The 27809-nt window shown below is 35.0% G+C and overlaps 2 protein-coding genes across 2 annotated transcripts; one reads left to right on the forward strand and one right to left on the reverse strand.

The window, feature by feature from the left end:
• The first annotated feature begins 3581 nt into the window (after positions 1-3581).
• On the forward strand, positions 3582-7979 carry LOC306854219 (uncharacterized protein). Its single transcript, XM_079392054.1, has 4 exons — positions 3582-4130; positions 4875-5103; positions 5358-6492; positions 6643-7979. The coding sequence occupies exons 3-4, from the start codon at positions 5363-5365 to the stop codon at positions 6827-6829; spliced, it is 1317 nt and encodes a 438-aa protein (XP_079248180.1). The 5' UTR covers positions 3582-4130; positions 4875-5103; positions 5358-5362; the 3' UTR covers positions 6830-7979.
• Positions 7980-13394: 5415 nt separating this feature from the next.
• On the reverse strand, positions 13395-20734 carry LOC306854193 (uncharacterized protein). Its single transcript, XM_079392016.1, has 10 exons — positions 20447-20734; positions 17561-17682; positions 17337-17402; positions 16629-17233; positions 15851-15956; positions 15619-15765; positions 15474-15534; positions 14293-14456; positions 14116-14202; positions 13395-13974 (listed from the first exon to the last, which is right to left on the reverse strand). Exons 1-10 carry the CDS (start codon positions 20616-20618, stop codon positions 13954-13956), a joined length of 1551 nt encoding a protein of 516 aa, XP_079248142.1. The 5' UTR covers positions 20619-20734; the 3' UTR covers positions 13395-13953.
• Positions 20735-27809: the final 7075 nt, after the last annotated feature.

Here is a 27809-nt window from a genome sequence, read left to right on the forward strand (position 1 = left end):
ATTTTCCCCAAAACGGTCTTATTTTCTTCATCCTTTCACAGAAAGTTTCTGATATAAAGGTATAAATAAAGCACTCTCTGTCAACTGTGAAAGTTAAATGTGAAACAAGGTATAATTTTAAAATGCAAATACCATTTTTTTTAATAAACTTCCATTTCAATGTCCATTTCAAACAACATCAATTTTTCTGAGCTTAACAGCACACAGGAAATGGGTGTGGTATTTAATCTTCTGTATAGATTCTTAAGGATTCAGCAAATAATGCATGCTGGAAAACAAGCAGAGGAGTGCTGAAGCAGAGTACTTCAGTACTTCAGAGTAGTATATAGACCTCGCACCTGTCAGCTGTCATCTGTTGAAAAGTGGCAACAAAGAGCTGTCAAACACACTCCTTCCTCACCTTTGTTTTGCAGGTTACATGCCTGAACACTGTCACAGAACAGTGACAATCCCTCTACCTTTGCTGCATGTTTGCTTTGCATTTTACACATCTTAGAATGCAAAAAGGAAGGTTTACCATTTTCAAAAATCAACTGTTTTAATAAATATATATTTTATATAATGTATTGCACTTTATTGCACTACTGAAAATATATTAATATGAAAGTTAATATGAGATGAAACAATGTAACTTTTAACATATAAACTCACAGTATGAGCTGCAGTTGGTTTGCAAGTACAATAAGTAAATAAGATAAAAAATAATGAGTCCAGTAAATGACTGCAAAGGATTACGAATATGAGCAGTAAATAATAAATGTATCTCCATCCCTGGTGTTTTGGAAAACCTATGACGCACCACCAGCATTTCTTGATTACAGCAATTAATACACTAATTAATTAGTCAGGCTTATGTAAATAAATATACCTCTTAGAGTATTATATGTGCTTTTGTAATTAAAAAGGAGGAACAAAAATCTTCAAATTTCATGTGTGTAAAATGGCTCCTACCAGTGGCAAATAATAAAGTGCAACAATTATTATTCACATGTCAATACTAAAATAAAGGTAAAGATAAAAATAATAATTAACTCTCTTGTGACATTTTCAGTCACTCATATGATTTGGTATTTATATATATTTGTTCTGTCAATAAAATCAGACTCTCTAGTTTTGTGTCTGTCCACGCTAAATAAAATAGTGAGTTGGCAGTTGATCTGATGAAATAAAATCATTCATCTTTCTCATGTAGACAATGTGATTTTTTTTCTTTTCCCATTTGATATCACTGTGAAATCTCACTAACTGATTACTCAGCCTTGATATATTCTCTCATTTAAACACTATTTTAAAAAGAGAAAAATTATCATAATTCCCCGCTAATTACAGATGTAAGAGTATAACTGGCACCTTAGCAACAGAATTTCTTTCAACCCATGTGTGCATTTCTAATGTTACCCCAGATAGAACATAAAACATTAATGGGGGCAGGATTCTTTGCAAGCTGGTGATGAAATTATGGTGTAACCTTTATCAATGTACCAGAGTCTTCATGGCAGCGAAGCAAGGATGGATATCACAAAACAGCTATTCTTACTGCAAATATTGTTATGATGACAAATCACAAGGAATGAAATGCTAAAAAATAAAACAAAAGGGTTTTCCTCTGACAGATGTGAAAGGCACTAGTTTGCAGTGGAGTGTCATTGATAGATAGAGGGCACTCAGAATCTGAGAATGACCTCCTTCTTGTTCAGAAAACACATGATTATATAATGTATATTTTACAATGTACATCTTCAGCATGAGCATGTGGGACACAACAATAAACTTTATTCAGAGATGAGCTGAAACATGATGTACTCTAGAAATATTAATTTTTTTAAATGTGCATGCAGATTGATCATCCATTGCAATAGAAAATTGTAAAGTTGAAGAAGATCAAAAAAAAAAAAAAGTAAGACCCCGGTAACAGGATGAGAAATCAGCAAGAGAGCAGTATTCACTTTGACTTGCTTGGCAACAGGGCAAGAGGTGGTTCAATCAGTTGTAGTTAGTTTCACACAGTGAGAAGTGTGCAGTGGATCTAAGCATGAACTCGTATCAGAGTTTTAATGTAATGGAGTATGAAACTAAAATTCATGCTTTGATATTTCAACATTTCTCACAGTTAGGTATTTTTCAGTATTTAAAGATAATCTAAACTAAGTTTACTATTTAAAAAAAATGCATTGAAATACAATAAGTATTCATTTGTAATGTGTATGTATTTTATTGTTTTGAGTTTTTAACACTTTTGGGAAATGCAGTAGAGATTAATTGTGGAGAATGGTGCTAGACACATTACTCACTAGTGAATATTTCTCAAGATGAGTCAAGATGTTTCCACCGTTAATCCAGGGATAATAATAATAATAATAATAATAATAATTTTGGGGCATGTTGTCACATAATATGATGTAAGTTGTCAGTGAAACCTGCCATTAAAACACATAAGAGCAAAATGTGCACAATAAAACAATTATGAAAACATGAAACAGAAAAATCCATAAAACAATTCATGAAACGCAAAGCAGAAATATAAAAGTAAATATAAATACACTACGTTTTAAAGTTTTTTTTGACATTTTGTTTTTGAGAAAAAACTTGTATGCTCACCAAAGTTGTATTCATCTTATCAAAAATACAGTTTAAAAAAGTGACATCGTTAATCATTATTACAATTTAAAGTCTTTTTATTTGAGTATATTTTAAAATGTAATTTATTCCTGTGATAACAATCAATGTCTTCAATGTCGCCTGATCCTTCAGAAATCATTCTAATATGCTGATTTGCTGCTCAAGAAAGATTTATTATTATCAAATTTGAACAACTTAATATGTGTGTGGAAACAAGGATATTTCTTTTCAGAATTCTTTGATTAAGTTCAAATGAACAGCATTTTTTTTATTGGAAATCTTTTGTATTAGTGTAAATGTGTTCTTACTGTCACTTTTAATTAATTCAATGCATCCTAGCTGAATTAAGAATTAATTTTTTTTTTATTATTATTAAATCTTACTGACCCCGACATAGTATATTTAAAATGCATTTAAAATAAATGTGACAGCTTGCCCCAACCTGTCACCCTTGTCCAGAAAACACAGTTCAGCTCTTCAGTTAAATGTCCTTTTAGCCTATCTACTTGACACCTGTCTGAATGTATTCTAGACATCCAACAGCTACAGAATAAATATGATGATCGTCTAATTTTAGTTTAGTGGACAGAATTCACCCACACACAAAAAAAATGTAAGACATCTTTGAACTAGATGTTTGAAACCAACATTCAAGCCACATCTAGAGCAACACATGCATTTGTGTAATTGGACTTTTGACTCGAAACCCTGTTGTTTCTGAGATACAGCCTTTGTGACAACTAGCCCCGGTCTCTTTTATACAGAAGTGGAAGTGTGGTACGAATCAAAATAAGCTAATGAGTGTTTTTACAGCAAAAGTCTTGACTTTTTTTTTTTCCTTTTGCAAACAATGGTCTTAAAGATGAAACCTCATTATACATGTCCAAAGCATAAACGGATCAGGACAAATGTGGCAACAAAGTTTCAACTCGGGCAACATTCCAGCAGGTCTGATGCAACAGGGCTGCAACAAGAGTTACATCTCCATAGTGTAATATAGTGTCCTTCCTCGTCGCATGTGGTTAAATAGTGCTTTACAAGCGTCTGTGTGCTTAGATTTGTGCTTCGATATACACCCAGTCTGGTTTTGGCAATCTGGACCCATTTTAATAATCATCAGAATTTACTTATCATCTACATTTCAAAAAGGAAATGCATTTCTAAAACGCGAATGCAGTGAACTTTAATCGAGATCAAGCGGGACATCACTGACTGATATATGGACTCGAGGTTGGAGTTCGGATTGAACTTGCTCCGTTAGTTTGGACTCTGTGCTGAGGGGCGCGGCGGCGGAAGGATACGAGCTCATGTGATGCGGTTACTGTTTGGTTTGACGTGATACTCCTCTGTTCTCCAAAACTTTTGAACGATTTATCGTGTAACCGATCAGTCTCGACATCAAATGAAGAAGAGTGAGACAATGTTCTACTAAATTGAAAACGTGAGCTCCTCCACTGCGGTTTACTGTGCTCACAGAAGCTCTTCAGACCGGATCACCTCAACACGATGGAGTAAGTGTCAACTTCCATTCAGACTTCTATAGGAGCTGCAACTTCCTGCTACAGTGTATATCTCAGTTTAACTAGTTTTCAGAGTTTCTGAACTACAGGAATAACCTTCAGAAATGTATACAGATGGGTTTAATCATGACGTTTTGTTATGAAAGTGCACTTAAAATTGCTTCACTGAGTTTCTACATATTTTCTGTACTGTTATCAAGCTTCATTTTCAATAATGTAGTGTAATAATCCTCTATTTAGGCACTTTTGATGCCACTGAGTGGGTTTATAAAACACAATATCGTTTTATAGTTTTAAATTACATTTACTTACAGTATAAACTACAGTACAGACATGTTTCTTTTTTTTACTTTGAACTATAAAAACATATTTTTTTGTAGTTAATATTTTAAGACTTTATTCTAACCTTTGTTTCACATTTGGCACTGAACTTGACTAGAGGTATCATATTACAGAATAACAAATGAGCTCTAGCAAAAGGTCAAATTCAGATTTAAATGTTTAGATTGATTTTTTATTTAAATTATTAGAACGTATTGCACTCCATCCTAATAATTTTGTCAATTTAGGTTAAAATAATTAATTTACGTAATGAAAAAATTTCATGACCCTGTGTTTTCAGTAGGAAAAAAGTGAAATTCCATAAAATTAAATTTTGAGCTTGTGTTTTTATTAAAATTTTTGACACCTGGAAAGCGGAATTAACAACTGCATTTTTTTTTTTTTTTCATATAGGTTTCAGTTTTTCGCATCTCTTTCCTGTATGTGGCATTTCTTCGACTCTCATGCATTGTACGCAATTCACCATTTCAACCGGAATACAGCAAATTGTGGCGGCATAGATTATTCCCAGGAAGACTCCCCTCATTTGCACAGCCGGCTTAAGAGCTCCCTCTTTCCTACTGGCTAACGAAGGCCAATCATAGGTGGAGGGAGGAGTCTGCGCAGACGTAGGACTAAATTGGTAAGCAGTACGACACTTTTATTTTGTCCGATTGTTGGTGGGAAGCGCACTGCAGCGTATGTGTTAATGGCGTACAGTAAGTAAAGCAAATATTTTGGTGATCGTTTCTTTTTTTTTTATTGCTACTTGCATAGTTTAACAGAAAATATATAGCTATCCATAGACCATTTGCGCAACCATGCATGTTGAAAATATTTCATCTGTGTGTTCATATAATTCTTTTATTGAATTAATCGGATTGTTTTTCTCTACAGATTGGATGACAAAAACTTTTGACACTTACCCAAACTCAACTTCTACGGAATCCTCTCCTGGTTCCTCTATCCCACATTCACCTCTGGAGCATGATGTCCAAATGCCCTCCGACTTGGAGGTTATGACCACTCTTCTTAAAGAAGAACTGGCTCAACTGGAGGATTATTACCTGTATGAATCGGCACCTATGAAATTGGAGAAATGGCAAAAATGTGACAAAAGCTTACAAGCTATGGCTACGCAGTCACACTATCAGTTACCCTGCGCTTCGTACAATGTAAACCAATCTGAAACAAATCCCAGGCTGGTTTCCCTAGCAACTGGAGATCTCGACCTGCGAGGCTTCTGTGGGGGCTCCATGAGCCGACCGAAAATGTCTCGACCTGGCCCCTACAGCTACATTCGGACACACTGCAACAGCCAAAGAATATCAGCGAACGGATGTAAGGATGTCGAGGTGTTCGAGAAGGAAACGTGGACTTTCAAAGGGACTCATTCAGGTTATGCAGAGCTGGCTTTTGACCAGAGCTCTGTCGACAAATCCTACGGAAAGAGCCACACGAGCGCAAAGAAGGTTCGAGAATGTGCCATACTATTGAAGGAAGAAGAAAAAAATTGCTTTACGGAAGATGTGTTTTACCGAACAGAGATGATGAGAAGTTATGATCTCGGCGGGTCCCTGGAGCCCTACCACAGGCGGGAGGGCCAGAGCCACGGGATGAAGATGCTCGGCCACGATGGGAATGCCATGCCCATTTTGCAGTGCGCTGAGAGCGAGAGCTGTCCGCCGTATAAACAGTCCGATGTAGCCGAGTGCTACTTTCATCAGATTGCTGCCAATTTAGAGCCATATCATGGCTTCATGAATGAAATCGATCAGCCAATCAGAACTGGGGCTGTTGATATCCAGAATAATGACTACTTGCACCACGAATGCCTTGGGGATCAAAGCTTTGAATGTCTGTCCGGAGACAGTGTTGGGTCCTCTTTGGAGTTGCCCATTCAGAAATCACTACAAAGGTCACGGGAAAGTCAGTGTGTGTTTAAGCCAGATGTGAAAGTAGGTTCCTTGGAGAGAAACCATGGAGAACGCAAGCAGAAGAAGAGGGATCAGAACAAGTCTGCTGCCCACAGGTACTGTACCCACTTTGTTTTTGGTGACTCAGTCAAATGAAAGTGCTAGAATATTGCATGAGTTAATAAAAAGCAAGCATGTTTGCTTCAAACGAGCAGAAAATCTGAACCATGTTATTTTATTCCACACATGTTGCCAAAAAACAATAGGTATCGTCAGCGTAAGAGGGTGGAGCTGGACTGTTTGGAGGAGGAGCTTCATGGTTTGGAAGGGCGGAACAGAGAACTTCGGGACAAAGCAGAATCTGTAGAGAGAGAGATTCAGTATGTGAAAGATCTCCTGATTGAAGTGTACAAGGCTCGCAGTCAGCGCTTAAAAGAGGATTCCAGTGCCTAAACCGTCTTTTACCAGCATTTCACTTATACCAGGCTCTGACAGCATGTTTTTTATTAGTAAAAAAAAACAAGAGCTCGTGTATTAAAATGGTTGTGTTTTTCCAAAGCGAAAGCCGCATGGTTTCATGAAACTGAGAGCATAATATCTGAAGCACTGTGATGATAGCCTTGAATACATTCTAATGACCTAGCTTGGTATTTCAATTTACAGTGATATATTTAAGGAAAAGCTGCCCATCTCAAGATTTGACTGAATTTCTTTCTTTAACCCTACTGGTTTGTTTTAGTGAACGCAATCTGTGCTACTTTTATTGAAAGATATTCTGTACAGGCTTGCTCCGTTCTTTATTTATCACAAAAAAAATCAGAATTTGTAATAATGTAGCGACATGGTCAAAATTCTTACTATTGTAATAATGCAAAGCACTGCAATGTATAATGTCACTACCTAATGTCTTTTTTGCTTTATATTTTCATGTATTTTCTTCTATTTCACCTTTATTTGTGAAATATCTCATGTAATTATATTTAGAATACAGGAGAAACAGCTTTTGCAGTTATAATGAAATTGCTTTAAAATATATTATACATGAAGGTTTATAGCATATTAATGACTGATTTTTTTTTTGGCTCAGGTATGGAATGCATGTCTAATACATTGAAAAGCATGATGGGTTACAATTTATTGCATGACCCAAAATATGAAATGAATGCTTTTGTGCATTATGACAATATGTAGAATTTTTATTTTGCCCATTGGTTTTATTCTCATTAGCATAGTGCTTTCAAAAAAAAAAAAGTGCTTTGTTTTTTTTTGTTTTTTTTTGTTTCGAATTAATGTGTGTAATCAGTATGAGATATAGATTGTTTTTATGCAGGTTTGCGGAAAACAATCACTGTCATTTGCTACAGGACTTAAAATTCTGAAGAATTTGAATGATTTCAACTTATTTGAACAGGTGCACATTACTACAGTAGTATACTGTGCCTCTGAAAACAGACAAGCGTAGCAAATCTGAATGCATTTATTTCTGCAGGTTCTAATGTGTTTCAGAATCTACCAACACTTGATTAATAAATACAAATTATATTGTGCAGTAATTCTTATTTTTGGTTGATTAAAATGTCAATAAATGATTCTTAAATATTTTATGAATATTGTGATGAATAATTATTGCGCTTGCTTACACACACACACACACACACACACACACCACACACAAGATGATGATTGTTCAGAAAGAAAAAAAGAACAGTTTTTCAAAATAAACACCACTAGGGGGGAAAGTAATTTTTACAAGGTATTTAAAGACAAATATCTGAAACCGATTGATGAAATTCCATTATAAATATTAGAAATCTATCAAAACATTTTAAAAACATTTTATTCCTTTTTTAAAATTAAAATGTACATAATTCCCAGCTGTTGAACAGATTTTTTTTTTCTTTCCATTTGTTAAAGCTTTTGTAAGAAAGAGTGGTCAATTTTTTGTAATGTAGCCTATAAATTCAAATTCTTCTTCGTTATTAGTGTTATTGCATTATTAAAGTATGTTGTGTTTATTATTAGAGTATAATTTAAATTTGTTATTATTATTTACATTTTCAGTATTCAGGCTAACATGCTTACAGTACTTTGAGCAGAAAATCGACGGCAAACTGCTGTCGAACTGCTACTCTTTTAACAAGCTATTGATTGTATATAGCCAATTATAGCCTAATTATGATTTCTCCATCAAACTTGTAGCGCGTTAGACATGTGGCTGGCTGTAATGTGTGATGTGGCCTCATGATGGCATCAAAGGAATAAATGAGACGGCAGGCAGCGCTCGTGCTGTTATTTTTATTTCAGTTAGATGACAGCGCTCACAGCCCACTGTATTAACCGTTGATAGAAAACATACAAAAGCAGCACAAAATGTGTGAACCTCTAATTTACAATACATATATCTCTGTAAAAATCAGTCTTGAAATTTGATCTGGTCTTATACTAATACACAGTAAAAATGATGTTTCGAATTATAACTATTATTATTGTTATTAATAGATATTATTATTTACCATCAATTTGTAAGTGTAAATTATTTCTACACTGTTTTTTTTAGTGTAGATAAATGCAATGTTTAAATATCACGCAATGTTCTGCTTTTTTCCACGTGATAATTCGTGACTTCAAAAAGCTAAATCAGAAATCAATTTGTAAAGTCTCCAAAGAGAAGTCTTTAATTCAGCAGAATTCCATTTAAATGCGGTCATTTTTATATGGCGAAATTCCATTCTTGTTCAAACTCTGATTCAGTGATTTTTCAGTGTCTCAAAGAGTGAACTAAACTGATAAAATGCATAATTAAATAATAATGAAAAACAATATTTTTTTTAAAACAACATGTTGCATTAATTACTTTAAAAATACTAATATGTATTTAAGAAATGTGATAATAGCTCAATTTACTGGCCCCGGGGATGACAAGATGGCCCCGTAAAAATTTTTTCAATTATTCCACCTAAACTGAATGGTGCAAAGTCATCCTATACATGAAGAGCTCATATTTAAATATATTATAGTTCTTAATTGGGGTGTTTTGATATCCGTCCTCTCTTACTTATTTAAAGCAATCTTATTGTCAATCCATAGAGTCTGTCTGATACATAATCATATACAAAAAAGAGAGAAAGCAGGCATTGCAAATAATTGCAAACATCCCTATTTTTGTTAGATATTTAACTGTCTATTGTTTTTTAACTCTGAAGATGAAACAAGTATTATACAAGCGTGGAAGAATATATTCACATTATCTTTGAATAACATGTCTTTCCCCCAAAATACATGAGTGTGTGTTAGATATTTTCAGAGTAAGAACACAATGGATTATTTTTTAATATTTCAAATCTACCCCCATTCTTCATGTTTAATTTCAACTAGCAATTGTGTGATTAAAATCAATATTTTATTTCTGGAATCTTCTGATGCAAGTGCAAGTCTTTTGGTGGATCGCACCTGCCGTCTTTATTTCCAGTAACCGGGATTTCATTCAGTCTTTTAATAGGCAGTGTGTGATGTGACTTCTGAAGAAACAGAGCTGGGGAATGCAGGGCGGAGAAGGATGTGCGTGAGAAGCTTAAAGGCGTTAACTTGTGGCCCTCAGGGCAAAGGGCATTTCACTCAGCATTGTGTTTGCGTTCCAGCTGATCATGATTGAAGGAATTACGAAGCAGTCTGGCATCGCTTCAAAGTGTGTGTGTGTTGGTAGAATGCCTGTGTTTTTAAACACACCCAACACATCTTTCTACAGAAGCCTGCGAGTAAAAGTGATTCTTATCTATGGCCCTTGGAATTTGTCAAGGGATAGTTTTCACTCTTAAAAATAAAGATTTTTTACTGGCATCTATGGTTCCATGAAGAATTTTTTACATCCATGGAACCTTTCCATTGCACAAAAGGTTATATAGAAACGGTAACAGAAAAAAAAGATCTTCACGCACACTTTTTTTTTTTAATTGGAGCTTCAAAAATGAAACTTCTGTAAACTTTTACTCTCCCTCATGTCTTTACAAATCTGTATAATTTTATTTTATTATTCTACTGTGGAACGCAAAAGGAGAAATTTTGAAGAATGCGCTGGTTGCTCTTTTCCATCCATTCCAGTATTTACTAATACATTATTAAAATCAAAAGATGCATCTGTCATATTTTATAGCACAAAGATTAATGAATACCATAACAAATTGTTAATGCTAGTTAATGCATTAAAGTAATGAAACCTATTCTAAAGTGTAAACAAAATCATTTGTTAAATGAAATAAAAAATAAAATAATATTAGATATTGATATAAACATTAGAAACGGAAACTTGAAACTGTAACTTTAGTTAAAGCTGAAGTACTAATAAAAAAAAATGACAAACTAAAATGAAAACCACATAGATGCATAAACTAGAAGTCACACAACAGCTTTGAATGAGGAACAGAGAAAAAGTCATCAATCTCTGAAACTCTTCCCTTCCAGCTGTGTCCGGATCAATAAGTCAGTGAGTCACTTGAGAAGCTGGATCAGTCATCTCTCATGAACTCGCAGGAACTTTCTAAGCAGAGCGAGGGCGGATGTCAAGATTTTCAGTGTATAACATCTTAAATACCAGTCTTAAAGCTATTTTATGACTTGAAACAGCACTCAAGTCATAGGAATAACTGTTATGGCTATTGTTTTGTCATTCTGGTAGCGCTACAATCTCTTTTTATTGTGATTCTACAAAAAGCAGAGGGGCATTCTGTGAAATATATCTTTAAGTTCCACAAAAGAAAAGAAGTTTGGAATGACACGAAAGGTGAGCATATAAAAGATTTTTCATTTTTGAAACGTTAAGATAAAAATTACTATTACATATTTGGATACATAGAGTACATACAAGACACACAGCAATAGTAGAATGTAACAGCTTTATTATTTTCCCGACAGCAAGTATATATGTAACAGAAACTATATCTATAACCACAGAAAGACTCTCTCTCGCTCGCTCTCCCTCTCTCTCGAACAAGGTCAAGATGAAAACAACAGAGCAAGCAGATAATTACACTGGTATCTCATCTGTACAAACCTGTCCCATAATGCCTCTGGCACAGAGCTGCGCAATATGACTGATGGGAGTCCCAAAACTCATAATTTACATTTATGAGAACTCCTCTTCCCTGAGTAATGCAAAAATAACTCCCAATACCAATAATACAAAAATCTCTTCCGTATACGCATAGATAATCACAGACGTGGCCAGTGTTTGAACACCTTGTTATGTTTCCACAAACTAATGCTTAACAATCTGCAGTATTCTACATGCAAGAAAACATTCTCATTTTTGTCCAGTAACTTAATATTAATTAAAAACAAAGGAAAATAAAACATATTTAACTATCATGAGGATGTTTACTACAAACTCACAAACACCCATTGACCCTAACAATCATACAACATGAGTATTACCTGATATGAGTATTTATATTTAAAATAAGGTTAGATAGATGACCTCAAATAAACAATCAAATGTCTTAATTCATACCCACTCCCATAACATGCCATATGTCTATTTGCTTTTAAAACCATATTCATGTTAATGCATATTTAGAAAAAAAAAGAAAAAAAGATACATACTAAAGATGTCTTACAATAAAACATAAGTTAAGCCCTGGATATATCATATACATACAGAACCCCTATTATATTTAGTATACAAGATATATGCTTCACCCTCGCTGTCCCCGTGTAATATTAACAGTGTTATATACTCATTGGTTTAATGTAAAACAGAAATGAGAACAATCACAAAATATGAATTCTAAGATACATTAAAGAATATTACTGTTACCTATTACAAAAATATGCTAAAGACCATGTCGCTGGAAACACCTTACAGTCCCTGATACACAAAATGAACAGGTTTCATTGTGTCTGAGATGAAGACATTAAGAAGAGCTTTAATCAGGGTCACACTCATGACTGTGTTATTTGTATAAGTGGATCCTCATTATTACAAATCACAGCCAGCATTAAGCTTTTTTTTTTTTTTTTTTTTTAAATAAGCATAAAAGTTCATGAGAATATTTTAAAGCATCTCACCTCAAACACTAGCATAAAGTATACTTTCTAAATCAAATCATCATAGAATAAATGCTTCTTGGTTTTCATACCACTCTAGTAAATAAAGTATGGATATACACATTTAAATGTTTTTGAAAGAAGCCTCTTATGCTCACAATAACTACTATTATTTAATTCATTTAATAATAATAATAATAATAATAATAAACGGATTTAAAAAAAAAAACAGTAATACTGTGAAATACTATTACAATTTAAAATGACCATTTCCACAATTATTCCTGTGATGGCAAAATTGAACTTACAGCTTTTTTCAGCAATCTTCAGTGTCACATGAAACTTCTGAAATCATTCTAATATTTATTATTATTATAAATCAATGTTAATAACAGTTTTTTCTGCTTAATATTTTTGTGGAAACCTTTATACTGTTTTCAGAATTCTTTAATGAATATAAATTTCAAAAGAACAGCTAACATCACAATTATCTTTACTGTCACTTTTGATCAATTCAATGCATCCTTGCGGAATTGATCTATTAATTTCTTTAAAAAATAAAAATATTAATCTTACTGACCTCAAGTTCTAATTTGAGAATAAGAATTCACTTACAACTTTGCAAAAGGGAAAATAACACCAGCAATGCGTCTATATTTAGTTGTAAGTGCTGTTAGGAAACATAGAAGTATATTGTTGTGCGAAAGCAAAATACAACAACTGCTTTTTTTGTCAAAATCTTGTCTTCTAAAATTCAGAATCAGAGAAAAATATAGTAAAAAAATATTTCAAAATCAATTAAAACAAAGTCAGTTCCATTGTTGTCACAGTTACTGCATTTTACCTTTGTACGTCAATATACATAACCATTGCAGTCCCCTCAATATCAAAACTATTTGCTCTTGGAGCAAATAGGAACGGTGTGGCATTTGACAGACTCGCAGGTCTTACCACATTTTTATTCCCTTTTAAACATTTTGCTACTCAAATGTAACTAACAGTGGAAGTTTCACAGAAACCAGCTAATGGGCAACCATTGTTTTTGCTCCTCACTTTCACCTGAACACTGAACAAAATCTACGGTTGCATAATACAAAGCTTTACCATGACTTGAAGACTATCCTCATCCTCCTTTTCGAAAAACAAGTTACTGATAACACATGATGAGTATAAAAAAAGAAGTATATACAGTATATGAAGAGTTTATTTGCAAAAACAGATAACTCAGTTTTTAATTTTTTTAAATCTTTTTTTTTATTATTGTTATGTTTTATTGTGTTAGTTAGCTGTATTTTTTTTTGTTATTTTTTACCTAATCAAAATAACCCAATGGAATGCACAATGAAAAAAACTTTGAAAATTGTTAAAACAAGAGTTATCCGTTTTTGCAAATGAACTATTCATGTATGTATATTTTGTCTTCAATGGCAGGTAAAAGCTTGTATTCACTCAAAAACATTTACCGTTAGTTAACAGCACTGCCTGGCTTGACAGAGAAAACAACTCTTGCTAGAAGCAGCCGCACATCCAAAGCGCTCCTAAATCACATTGTTTCTGGCCTGAAAACAGAAAAACAATTCAATAATAACACGTTTAGAATTACTGCCGTGAACAAAATGTGTTATGTAACAGGTTAAAAGTATCAGTTTAACACGATTCTCTGCAGAGCATCAGTCAGCAGGATTAAAAACGTCTCACACCTTGATTTCATTTGACTGAAAGAAGGTTGCTTGCTCACACAGCTTCGAATCAACAGCTCTTTTCATCACACTGAAGCGACCCTGATCCTAGAAGAAGAAAAAAAAAAAAAAAAAAAGATGAAACTCCTACTCGAGTGAATCATGTTGGCCAGCAGCATGCTTGTCTCTCATTCTCACTGGAGCGTGTAAATAGCACTCCATTTGAAGGAGGCACTCTAGAGTTTCCATCATCTGCTCCTTGCGAAGGGTGTGCAGTCTGACCCGTCCTGCAGACTCGCACAGCTCCAGCTCCCGCACCGTGTGGTTAAGAGATACTGCTGCACACTGTAGCGCACTGAGACCTGCAAAGAATATACCATGAATCCATGTTCTTTACACATGTTAGAAATGCACTTCTAATTAGCCATTGCTTTGCTCAAAAACAAGCTGAATGTGAAAGCACATGGATTAAACCAGGGTCTAAAATTAGCACAGTTTGACCGCTAACTTTACCAAGAACTACAACTTGCTGCATAATTTAAATTGCAAGATGCAGTTGCCGTTTTATACAAGTCCTCTCATAAAGTGGTCATATATAATATACACACACACACACACACACACATATACATAAATGTACATATATATATACACACACACACACACACACACACACGTAAACACACACATTATATATACACATATACACATACATATACACACAAGAATATACTAGAATATGCTAATTGTTTCCTGGTTAAGACATGTTGGTAGCACTATAAGGCTCCATGTGTTTACATTAGATAAATACACTAATAATGAAACATACTTCTAAACCATTTATTATTCATATTGTTCATTAAAATGAACATTTACTTATACATATTTAAATTGTATCAATTAATATAATTTAATGGACCTGAGCCAAAACGAACTAACAATGAACAGTCGTATTTGTATTAACTAAATGTATTGCTTATTGTTACTTAACGCATTAACTAATGTTAACTAATGGAACCTTTTAAAGTGTTACCAAAATATTTATAACTGGTACATATTCTTAATTCATTGGCACAACGGTTATACTCTGCCAAATACGTTCAACTACTAGCTCAAATCTTAAGACCACTTCTAAGTCTCTCCTTTGTAATGCAAATTCTGGTTACAAAACATGGTCAAACGAGTCACCTCTTTCACAACAGGGTAATAAAACAACAAGTTTGTGACTAGTACTTCTGGATTCTTCTTAGGTGTAGGCAGCAGGAATACAGCTACTGCAGCCAAAACTTGTAAAAGATTTGGAAAATGCCAACTTCAACTATATAAAAACAACCCAGCTGATTTTTACAGAAATCAACATAGCAATAACCATTTTGTACCGTTTCCATCTCTTTCCTCCAAATTAATATATACGCCATTTCTCATCAAACCTTTCAGGACCTGTCAAAAAAGATATTTAAAATATGAGTGAATGTGTAGAAGTAGGCTCTGTATGTTAATACTCCAGTACCACAAAGACTTTACCTCCAAGACTCGAATATATCCATTCCCTGCACTGAGATGAAGACATGTTTTCCCATATCGGTCTTTCGCATTGATATTTGCACCAAGTGACACCAAATCAGCCACCATGAAGTGTTGATTCTTCTGTGCAGCAAAATGAAGGGGAGTCTGGGAAGAAAAACAGGCCCATGAAACATTTATGTGTGTTTGTCAAGTGACTGACACTCAGAGAATATGAATGTGTGATTGTCACCTTTCCCTCTGAATCTTTGATATCTAGTTTCTTCAGAGCCGCCATCCTTCTGGCAATAACGTACACAAGGGATCTCTTTCCCTCCTCAACAACTCTGTGTAAAAGACTGTGGAGAGAGAATGAAAGCAGTCACTTTCCATTGCATGATCTGTTCACTTTGCAATGTCATGGTATCGCTAATTGTAAACAGCTGTGTTCAATGGGTGGAGTACTACAGATCTATTCCAATGAAAAGTAAACCCTGCATTGTCTTTTATTGTGTTTGAAAACAGTCAATTCAACTGGTGTAGTCTTTCAGGATGTTTGTCAGGTCGGTGCATGTGGCCATTACCAATAACCATTGTTCAAGTCATTTTATGCAAGAGGGTTTGTTTGAAGACCCTCTGCGCCATCTTTGTTGGCGCTGAAATGTTTCAGATTTCAGCTTGGTTCCCATTAATCTCTTGTATTCTGCTCTGCTGGAGAACTTAATAATGGGGTTTGTCATAAAGTTGGAAGTGGAAAACTAATGCAGCTGCTTATTGAGCGTGACAACAACGATGGGAGACCCACTTTTGTTCTTTCTGCATTTCATAAAAAGTTTCAAATGATAAAGGTGGCACTGCAAAAAGTACCCTTGCAATTCTTGGTACTTGAAGATTAATTTCAGAAACTGTGCACATTTTCTGCATTTTTATAAATTACAGCCGCCTTTGAAAGATTAGTCATTAGGATCTGCATGAAGAAACCATCTGCAATGGCTTCAGTGAGTTCTTGAAGTAAAGAAAAATTATCTTACATCCTTCCGTTTTCGTCTGCAGCAAGAAGCTCTTGGTCAGATATCTCTTTCAGCAGATTCTCCTCTCTTTCCAGTTGAGTCCAGAAGAAGGTCATACCGCTCCACTCCTCCAGCTGAGAATGTGGCCATGGTGGTTGGTTCATCTCTTGAGAAGAAACCTCCCAGACTTCCGGGTTGGGACTGGCAATGAATGACTCTTGTGGAGAGGGCACTTGGTATTCGCATGAGTTGGCAGGAGAGCAGCTCATTCCATATAGACCATCATACCTGTACTTATCTGACTCATAACTGCTATAGTCTTCCTGATTCCCCAAGAAGACATCGGCACCCTGGCTGTAAGTTGGGGACGGGTAGGAGCTGGACACAGAATGGAGCGGGGAGGTTGAGGAGGGTCCAGAGTAGCTTGGAGACAAAGGTATCTCATTTTCCTGGCCACATGTGTTCATGAAACCATGTGGAGATGCATCTTCAAAGCAGAACTCAGAAGAGTATGAAGCTGAAGGGCTTTTGTTTGGCAATCTGTTTGATTGGCAGGTCTTAAGATCCTCCTCCAGCACTTCTAAAATAATTGCAAGCTCCTCGAGGCTTTTTGTTTGATGTTTCTTCTGTTACAGACATGAGAAATGTGTCACAACCTGTCTTTGTAATACCAACAAAGTTACCAAACAAGAAGATAGTTCTGCAGTGGCAGAAAAAGACATCTCTCACCAGAAAACGTCTCCGGTTTCCACCTGTGTTAACTCGTTTCTTATCACCTTTGGACCAATGACAGTGCTAATTAGAAACACAATGACGTTAAAATCATTATGCTGGCATTTTATATTTCTCAACCTTACCTTTAGAAGCCTTGGAATGCTTTCCCTATAAAATGACAGAGTCAGAACATGAAGAGCATGCCTCAGTATGACTTTAAAAGACTGTAAGAATCATACCTGCAGATCTTTAGGGTCAATACCCTTGGCTATCCGTATATTTCTGAGCATGTCCCGTACTGGCATTCTCACTCGGACTCCGAGGTACTTCTTATCACACGTAGACTTGTGTTTTTTTGGTCCTAAAGGAACACAGGCCTGTTAGTGATGCTGCAGGCAAACAAAACTGCATCCTTCAATATTACACAATGCAAATATTAAGCTTTTAATGTTTTCCAAGTCATACAGCAACAGGATACATCTTAAGGCTGGAATACAATATTTTTGTCCCGATTTTTCACTGTTGTCTGGAAAAGTTTATGCTAGTTGCCAAAAGTCTGCAGATTTGAGCTGGCAGATTCCACAGAAAATCACATAGTGTATGATGGTCAAAGAATTTTTCAGCTTTAGGCTATGATTACATTCAGTCTGAGAATTTTTTTTAACATGTTTGATATTTTGAGCCGATTTTAGAACACATTGTTTTCATTTGTCACATGACTCCTAACAACAAGGCTCACATTTCTGCTCGAGTTTTCATGATTGCATCAACTTTAAAGTCTGGTAGTGTATGACCTTCAGTCGTTTAGTGTATAATGGCCAGTTTTTTCTCTGTGACTACTACAAAGTTGTTCAGTGTATGAAGCCGCACAGTTTAGATCTGTTCTGTTTTTAAACATCGTGTAGTGTATACCAGCCTTAACATGATCGAACAGCATGCAAACACCAATCAAATTTCAGTCACAAATGAATTTAAAGTAGAGTCGATCATATTTATTAAGTAATCTGATTACGTAACTCGCGTTACTTGTAATGCGTTACCCCCAACACTGCATACTGCACTGCACACACACACACACCCCTCCAAAAGTATTGGAACAGTAAGGCCAATTCCTTTAATTTTGCTGTAGACTGTAAGCATTTGGGTTTGACATCAAAAGATGAATATGAGATGAGAGATTAACATTTCAGCTTTTATTTATTCAGCACAATTTAGAGGATAGCACCTTTTGTCTGAACCCACCCATTTTTCATGTTACCAAAAGTATTGGAACATGTGACTGACAGGTGTGTTTTGTTGTCCTGGTGTGTCCTATTAATTGATTATTCAAACAATAAATAGCACTGAATGTCTGCGCTCAGTTTCAGATCCGTGCAGACTGCATTTATAGTTAGTTAGACGTGTAACCAACATGAAAACCAGAGAGGTGTCTATGGGTGAAAAACGAGCAATTGTGAAGCTGAGAGAAGATGAGGAAGAAAGAAACCACTGGTGTACTAAGTAACACACCTCAAACCAAGGAATCATCTCAGATAAAGGAAAACATCTGCAGTTGATGACAGAAAAATTGTTACAGCTGTAAAGAAAGACCCTAAAACAACTCTTAGTGACATCAGCAACAACCTCCAGAGGGCAGGAGTGAAGGTATCACAATCTACTGTTCGCAGAAGACTTCATGAACAAAAGTACAGAGGCTACACCAGAAGATGCAAACCACTCATTAGCAAGAAGAATAGGAGACGAGCCTCAAAATTTCTGGGACAAGGTTTTATGGACTGATTTTATGGACCACAGTCATGGAAAGGCTAAAGTTAGGAGAAAGAGAGGATCTGCTCATGATCCCAAACATACAAGCTCATCTGAAACACAGTGTACACAGGTGTACATTATAGACACATTACACAAGTAATGTAATGGCTTGGGCTTTCATCGCTTCTTCTGGGACAGGCTCATTAATCTTCATTAATGATGTAACACATGATGGCAGAAGCAAAATTAACTCAGAAGTCTACAGAAATATTTTGTCTGACAATTTACAGAAATATGCAACCAAACTGATTGGGAGATCCTTCATCATGCAGCAAGATAATGACCCAAAACATAGTGCCAAAACAACAAAGGAGTTCATCAGGGGCAAGAAGTGGAAGGTTTTAGACTGGCCAAGTCAATCTCCACACTTAAACCCTGTAGAGCAGGATTCCTCAAATCTTACCCTGGAGGTCCAATCTGCTGCAGAGTTTAGCTCCAACCCTGATCAAACTCCCCTAGCTGTGATTTTCTAATGATCCTGAAGACTCTGATTAGCATGTTCAGGTGTGTTTGATTAGGGTTAGAGCTAACCCCAGGGAGTAACCCCCCAAAACTGAAAGAGGCTGCGGTGAAAGCCTGGAAAAGCATCACAAAAGAATGCAAAAGTTTGGTGATGTCAATGGGTCACAGGCTTGATGCAGTTATTGAAAGCAAAGGATTTGCAACTAAATATTAAGTATTTTTCACTTTAATCTATGTTACATATCTATGTGAATACTCTATAATCTATGTTAATCTATGGACAGACCAGGGATTTATGTGAGGATCCTGTTTGTGGACTTCAGATCCGCTTTTAACACCATCATCACGGAAACCCTTCAGAATAAACTAACCCAGCTCTCCGTCCCCACCTCCGTCTGTCAGTGGATCAACAGCTTCCTGACAGACAGACAGCAGTTAGTAAAGCTTGGTAAATTCACATCCAGCACTCATACCATCAGCACTGGAGCTCCTCAGGGCTGCGTACTCTCCCCACTGCTCTTTCTGTTGCACTGTGGAGCTTCTGTCACTACAACAAATTCCTTGTATGTGTAAACATACTTCAACAAAATATTTTGACATCTTAAATCATCTAAGACTGACTAATGGTCTTAGTTGGACAGTTTTTATAATGGTTTTGGTGCAGACAAACCAGCTAAACAAGCTTGGCCCAGCAGAGAGACAATTCTAAACCAAATAATACCATATTAAACCAGCTAAAACCAGCAAACCAGCTCAAGCTGGCTTAAAATGTTTCCCCCAAGTAGCCTATAGGGATATCAGATCGAGCGATTCATCTGCTCCTGGACAGTGTTTTGGAGATATTTTGTACCCACCTGTTTGACAGCTGTTCTTGGCTTTATTGCCCCCCGACGCTTTCTGCCTCGCTACCGGTAGATTTGGTCCATTTGCATTTGAGGGAGGTTCTGCTGGCAGCGGTGACCCGTCGCACGAATAGTCTTCAGGTGGCTTATCGCGCCCTGTGGCCTTTACTTGACCTCTCACCATCCTGATGTCTGACTGTAAAGCTGACTATAAAGTGCCACGCGTTTAGACTGTTATGACAATAAACGCTCAATGGTCGAGGAATGGGCTGCTTATCTGCTAGCCCTCATTCAACAGGTGTGTTATGTCAGCGGCGGTTTGTTTTCATTGCCTGATTTGAGGAGGCGGGACAGTCACAGCACATTTAACTCCGCCAGAACTCACCTGAGTTTTAACATGCAAGAACAGTGAACCCATGTGGAGCAAAGCTGTTCAGTCCAAGATGTACTCATTATAACATATGATAATAAGATAAGATAAAATAAAATAATAAACAAAATAATAATAATAATAATAATTAAAAAATATATTTTTTTTCCCTCTAGGCCTATTTCACAGTAGGCTTCTACAATTTATTCATTTATATAATTTATAGCTACATTAAGTATAATTATTTTCCATCTAATACATCTATATATTTAATGAATTGTTTAGCCTAGTTACAATAATGTGGGAAGTCTCCACTTTATTATAACTATAACAAAACAATGTATTATTTTATGTATAAACCTAATGTATAGATTTATTCTGAGCCTTAATTACAGCATGTAACCATTTCTTTCGTTCTCCAGGGTAAATTAATAAAAAAAACAATATGAATTCTCAAAGATTTGAACGAAAAGCCTTAATAAACCGGAAAAATGTATCCAAATGCTAATTAAGCATTTGTTTTTAATGTTTTGGAATTAAGAATTTGTTTTGAAAAATTTTCAATGTTTTTGTTTTTGTTTTCTTTCTTTTTTTTTATTGGCATTATCTTCAACCGCTGTCGCTCTCTCTCGCCCCATTATTAGATCATACTGATATCTACCTACACAAGCACACACTCCCTCTAAAAATAAATATTCCGCTTGACTTTTTATCAGTCCCTGCGATAGGCTACTGTTACTTTCAATCTGGTTGCTACTGTGATCAAAGAGTTCAATACGAACAAGCCACCTAGGCTACAAGTGATTATTTTTCATATTATTTATAGCCTATACGTGTTGTTTATTTTCCTGCATGTGTCGCGGTAATATTTTAACACCATCACACAATTTAAGTAATAAATAATAATAATTTAAAAAACGGTTCTGTTATTTACAAGCAACACGAAAAAAAGTCAGAATGGCTGCCTACTGCATATTTCAGACGGCAGGAAGCTATAATGACATTTGTAAATAACATATCTGTATATTCGTTTAATTCCATTTTTTTCTGTAGTAAGCTACTTCTACTTCTGTAGCTATAGCGCATTATTTATTTATTTATTATTTTAGTTTAATATATTTCATCATCTGCTGTGTTGTTCTATTTTAGGCTAGGCGATTTACCCTTGATGCCCAAAGTGCCCTTTTGTCAAGGCAATTTTATTTATTTGTATTTATTTTTTGTAATTAAACGCCCTTTTGTGAAGGCCTGCCCAATCTAACTATTAGTAAAATTAATTAATAATAGTTTAGCCTTAAAATAAATGATCCACATGATGACCTTTCACCTTTTTTATTGAAACAGGGCAAAATCCAAGTAAACAGTCCAAGAATAGTCCAACAAAGAACTCAAAAGCAGTGTAACAATACAAAACCTCCATGACATTGAGAGAGACAAACACAGCTTATATAGGCAGGACCCAAATGATTCAAATGGAAGCAGCTGAAACCAATCATCTCAAATGGGATAGAGCAATGCAGTCTGGGAAATGGAGTTCATAACAGAATGAACATGAATGGAGAAGAGTGCCCTCTAATGTCTAAAGAGGGTACACGAGCTGGACACCATGACGCGTTCAGCTAATAGACATATATCTATAGTTCAGCTCTCCTGATATTCACATCTCCTCATTTTGGATACGAATAAAACGTCAGGTCATGTCTCTTTTAATTTAAATGTAGAAACCTCTATGTGAAAACACCTGCTCGAGCTCGAATAAAGTGCTGGGGACGAATTTATATTTTATTAAAATTAATATAAAAAATGCAGTTAACGTAGTTCTACACACAGCAATAAAAACAAAGGTGCTTGTTCTCTTTCGTTCTTGCGGTTTAATTGGGAAAAGTTTAAAGTGCGTCGAGGTGTCTTGTTTTTTTATGTTATCTGACTAAAAACTATTAATACTTTGAACTATTATTATTAGGGGTTTTTTTTTTTAAAGTAGAGTGCCTTAAAACTAATTATCACAACACTGGTAAAACAGGCTTATACTGATTTCCTCGTCCTTCAAATTATACTTATATATAATTATAGCCTACTTATATATATAATACTTATCAATTCTGTTTTTATAATCATTATCATTCAAAAAATGAATAGATTCAGAACAGGATTAGAATTGAATTATATTTTAAATAAGACAGGAATATTTTTTTCTACAACAACAATAGTGTGTACAACAGCAAAACCACCATACCCTGTAAACTCAATAACAACAACAACAACAACAACAATAATAATAATAATAATAATAATATCATTGCAGAGTAATTAAGAGGTGCAAAAAATGTCTTTAACATTTAAATTTAAAATGGTATTTTCTGTTCTGTGTTGCTTTTTCAAACCTGGGTCATGGCATTTGCTGCTGTATCAATACAAAAGCATCCATTTCGATACACATATCAGCAAGGAGCACAGCCCAATTAAAAGCCGTGTTCCATGTGCCCCTTTTATACTTTGAGCACCTGCCCCTCCAAAGGTCTCTGCACGACCCTGGTCTGTAGGACTTTCTTCTGCACTGGAAGCTCCTGTCGTCGAGTCAAATTCCTTGTTTGTGTAAACATACTTGGTAATAAAGCTCTTTCTGATTTCAGACATGCAAAATTATGCTAATATTCAAATATCAATTACTATTTGGCGTTTACACGAGTCACGTAGATGTTTTTTTTATATATTGGAAATATATGGAGATAGCCTATTTGTCTCATTCAGTTTGTGTCAAACTATCCCGGTATCCTCAATTAATTATCAATACATCTTTAAGGATAGATTTGTCTTTTTTTTATAATAAATATTAAAAACAGTAGCTATACTGTATCTGACGCTGTGATAGCAAGAGATAGAAAACACATGTAGTAGACTATTGCACAGTTTCGCTGTATTAACACTAGATGGCAGTGCTGCACTATACTGCAGGCGCCACAGCATAATCAACGTCTCACAGTTGTCACATTTGTCTTTTGTTTCCAACATTTTAGAAATCTGTGACATACAATATCCAGACAGATAAAAATGAGTGTTAATAAATTCTCCTTAATCTTAATCAATATGAATGTTGGGATACAACACTGTTGACAGTTTTATATTTTAGTTACACTGTAGTGTTGGGGAGTAACTAGTTACATGTAACAGAATTACGTAATTTAATTACAAAATAAAAGTAACTGTAATTAGTTACAGTTACTATGAAAAAAATATGTAATTAAATTACAGTTACAAATGTTAAGGGCTACAAAGTGGGTTAAATCTGATTTTTTTTTTCTTACATGGAGATTTAATTTATTTCTTTCATAAATTGCAGCGACTGCTCTAAAATATGATACACCAATGTTTCAGAAGTTTATAACATGCTTATCTGATAACTCTTATATTTCCTATATGGGTTTATGTAAATGCTTTATTTTTTTAAGATTAACTGTTTTTTTTTTTTCTAAGGCATTGTTAGATTCCAGTGTTTCCTGTCATAGCTATGCAAAGATTTGATTTGAAAAAAAAAAAAACAGTATCATAGCTATTAACCTATTTCTTATGATTTTAAATCTATTTAACCTCAGAATGATTTTAAAGTAAGTCTGATTTTGTGGTGGCTCTGCTTCAAAGGGGACAGGATGCTCATCTTCCACAAGTTGGTATAATTCTTTAGGGTATTCTTGAAACGGTCTCAGTGGTTGTGTAAAACAACACCCTTTTTACCTTGTCAAAAACAGCTCTGTTCACAGCGACTCGTTTCGGTGCATATCTCTTTACATGCTAATGAGCTCTGCTCACTCCGCCCCTCTCTTCTGTGGAAGAGCAAATGCGATTGGCAAACAATCATAAAAAATGACCCATACTTGGAATTTGTGCTCTGCATTTAACCCATCCAAGTGCGCACACACAAAGCAGAAAACACACACCCGGAGCAGTGGGCAGCCATATTGCTGCGGCACCAGTTGAACAGTTGGGGGTTTGGTTCCTTGCTCAAGGGTCTCACCTCAGTCATGGTATTGAAGGTGGAAGAGAGCGCTGGTTATTCACTCCAAAATCTACATGGCTTGATAATTAAGACTGTTTAGGTTTTGGGGGATTAAAAAAAATGAGTGAATTTGTATCATTGTAGTGTGGTTGTGTCCACACATTGCTTAGACATATTTATATGCAAATGAAGATATTTTGCATCCAATGTTTCCTTTAAAATTAAATTATTATAATCTTAATTGCAGTGATGAAGGATTTCGAAAGTCTGACAGTAATCAGTGTTGAGTACGACTGTAAGGTTAACCCTGCCTGGTTTACATGTTTGAAAATTATTAACAGTTGAAAACATTAGAAATGTAGAAAAGTAATCAAATGTAATCAGTTACATTAATAACGTAATTGAAAAGTTAAACTACTTATTACATTTTAAGTAGGGTAATTTGTAATCTGTAACCTATTACATTTCCAAAGTAACCTTCCCAACACTGGTTACACATTAGTCTTGTGTTTAAATTCACAAACAAGGTCCTTAGACAAAGAATTTGATATTTATTCTTTTTAATCTACTTTTCAGCTACACTTATGTTACTATTCAAAACCATGACATTATTCCCAACTGATAAATATTTAACTTTTTCGAGAAAAGCTGAAGATGATTTCAGTCATTTTGACTGAATAATTTGCTTTATTCACTTTAATTATAATAACAGTGTGCATAAATATGGTCTACAAATCAATGTTGCATTAAATGGTTTGTGCTTTGCTTTCTATCATTGTACAAGTGAACCTAATCTCTCATCTAGGCGATTCTGTGAACGCTTTCCTAATATTTCAAGATTTAAGCCCTGATAACCGTAATGATGCGGGACAGATGGTCTTTTTTCCTTCTTTTTATTGTCAAAAATTCCCTAGAAGTTTAGAAATGTCTGATAAAGACGGCTGAATAGGATAGATGAGCATCAATAATGTTTGTGACATTTCTGACTACACAAGCCTAGGTCTACGAACAGTGACGTTGATGTTACAATTAATCATATCTTTTAATCTTGCACAAGCCCAGACTTGCCGCAGTCTAAGTTAGAAAATACTTCAATAGCTTGACATTAATTTGACAAACTGTCATTTAGAGATGTATGAACTCATTCAACCTATATTACCAGAGAAAGTGTTTAAAATTGAATGTATAATGTAGAATGCCTACCACAAAACCAAAATTACAGAGAAACCCATATGACAACAAATCTGAAAATTCTGTTATGATCTTGGACATTAGCAATGATTTCGTTGTGTGTTTTTCATTATCTTGGTGTTTTTATAAGATTAAGTGAAGAAATGAAATCCCCAAAAGCTTATTAAATGTCAAGAAAATTCCGGGACAATAACTTGGAAGTTCCTTGGAAAAACTGGACCGCTCCTTTTATTGAAAGCTGTTGTTTAACTTGGATAAGCTTTTTAAAAAAAAAAAATCCCTGGCAAGAAACCATTTGCTGTTTAATCACAAAAGAGGAAGTATGTAACAGTTTGGGCCCCATTGAAAACAGAAATGAAAGTTTGTGTATTCCTGTGTAATTATTAGCTGTTTAATATAATTGTTTGTGTTAATGCTTAATCACAGTGTTACACAGCATTCAGAGAATTACAACAATACATCCTTGATTTAAATGACTGGTTTGGTTGAGGTTTAAAAATTTAAAACACTTTCTCTTCCCATAAGCCTGTGTCGACTCAAAGATGAATGAAAGTAAGCAATTTCAAGATGGAATTAACACTGCTGCAAAGATCATAAGAGGTTTATCAGATCAATGACTCATTCCCATGAACAAATAAATATCTACTTATCGACACCAGAACAGGTGCCAAGATATCAGCAAAGGAGCAAGTTTCAGTTTATCTGTTAGATACAATTCCACTTCCATGCAATTTTATAAATGAATTAATTTACATAATGCATTTTTCATAGAATTTTCAACATGTTTTATTGCACAGGCTTGTTAATCATTCAAAATGCTGAAAGAGACAAAAACCATTATCAGAACAAATAATTTGAATTTTATGTGCAAGGAAGTGTAACTAAACAGCTTAAAGGAATAGTTCATCAAACATCGAAAAAATTTACTCACCTTCAGTCCATCCAACATGGAGATGAGTTTGTTCCTTCTTTGGAACAGATTTGGAGAAATATAGCATTGCATCACTTGTTCACCCAATCTGCAGTGAATGGATGCTATCAGAATGAGACTCCAAACAGCTGATAAAACATCACAATGATCCACAACAGTTAGCATCTTATGAAGAAGTAAACAGCTGCATGTTTGTATAACAAACCCATCATTAAGAAGTGTTTAACTTCAAATTGTTACTTCCGGCTAAAATACGAATGAGACGATATACAAATGTCTTTTCTGAAGCAAGAGAGAAATATGCACAGATCAAATATCGTTAGCAAGCGAAAACTGTCAAAAACATTTCTAAATGAATATATTGGTGGATTTTAAGGAAGCGTTATTATGGATTATAAACTCAAAAGTTCAAATGCTTTAATGGTGGATTTGTTACAAACACGCAACTTTTCACTTCACAAGATGTTAATTGATGGATTGGAGTCATGTGGATTAATTGTGGATTATTGTGATGTCCTTATCAGCTGTTTGGACACTCATTCTGACGGCACCCATTCACTGCAGAGGATCCATTGATGAACAAGTGATATAATGCTACATTTTTCCAAATCTGTTCTGATGAAGAAATAAACTCATCTACATCCTGGATGGAATGAGTAAACTGTCAGCTATTTATTTATTTTTATTGGGTAAACTATTCCTTTACTATCTAATGCATATAGTTTTACGACACCTATTTGCAGGAAGTCACAATGCTGTGAATTACAGCAAGGGTGTTTTTTTGTAGACTGAAGAGCTTTTTGTTTAGATTGTCAAGTTTCATTAAATGATTATTGCTTGACTTTGCTTTCTTGGCAGAAACAATCAATCAAAAAAGTTCAACAATGTT

Source organism: Barbus barbus (assembly GCF_936440315.1).
Source record: "Barbus barbus genome assembly, chromosome: 34".
Lineage (NCBI taxonomy): Eukaryota > Metazoa > Chordata > Actinopteri > Cypriniformes > Cyprinidae > Barbus > Barbus barbus.

What these genes read in the sequence shown, in the direction of transcription:
- LOC306854219 (XM_079392054.1), top strand. Translation starts at nt 5,363, where the DNA reads ATGACAAAAACTTTTGACACTTACCCAAACTCAACTTCTACGGAATCC. An exon ending in AACAAGTCTGCTGCCCACAG is followed by an intron (nt 6,493 to 6,642) that starts GTACTGTACCCA and finishes AAAAAACAATAG; the next exon opens with GTATCGTCAGCGTAAGAGGG.
- LOC306854193 (XM_079392016.1), bottom strand. Translation starts at nt 20,618, where the DNA reads ATGGTGAGAGGTCAAGTAAAGGCCACAGGGCGCGATAAGCCACCTGAA. An exon ending in GCAGACGAAAACGGAAGGAT is followed by an intron (nt 15,957 to 16,628) that starts GTAAGATAATTT and finishes CTCTCTCCACAG; the next exon opens with TCTTTTACACAGAGTTGTTG. An exon ending in GATATATTCGAGTCTTGGAG is followed by an intron (nt 15,535 to 15,618) that starts GTAAAGTCTTTG and finishes CTTTTTTGACAG; the next exon opens with GTCCTGAAAGGTTTGATGAG.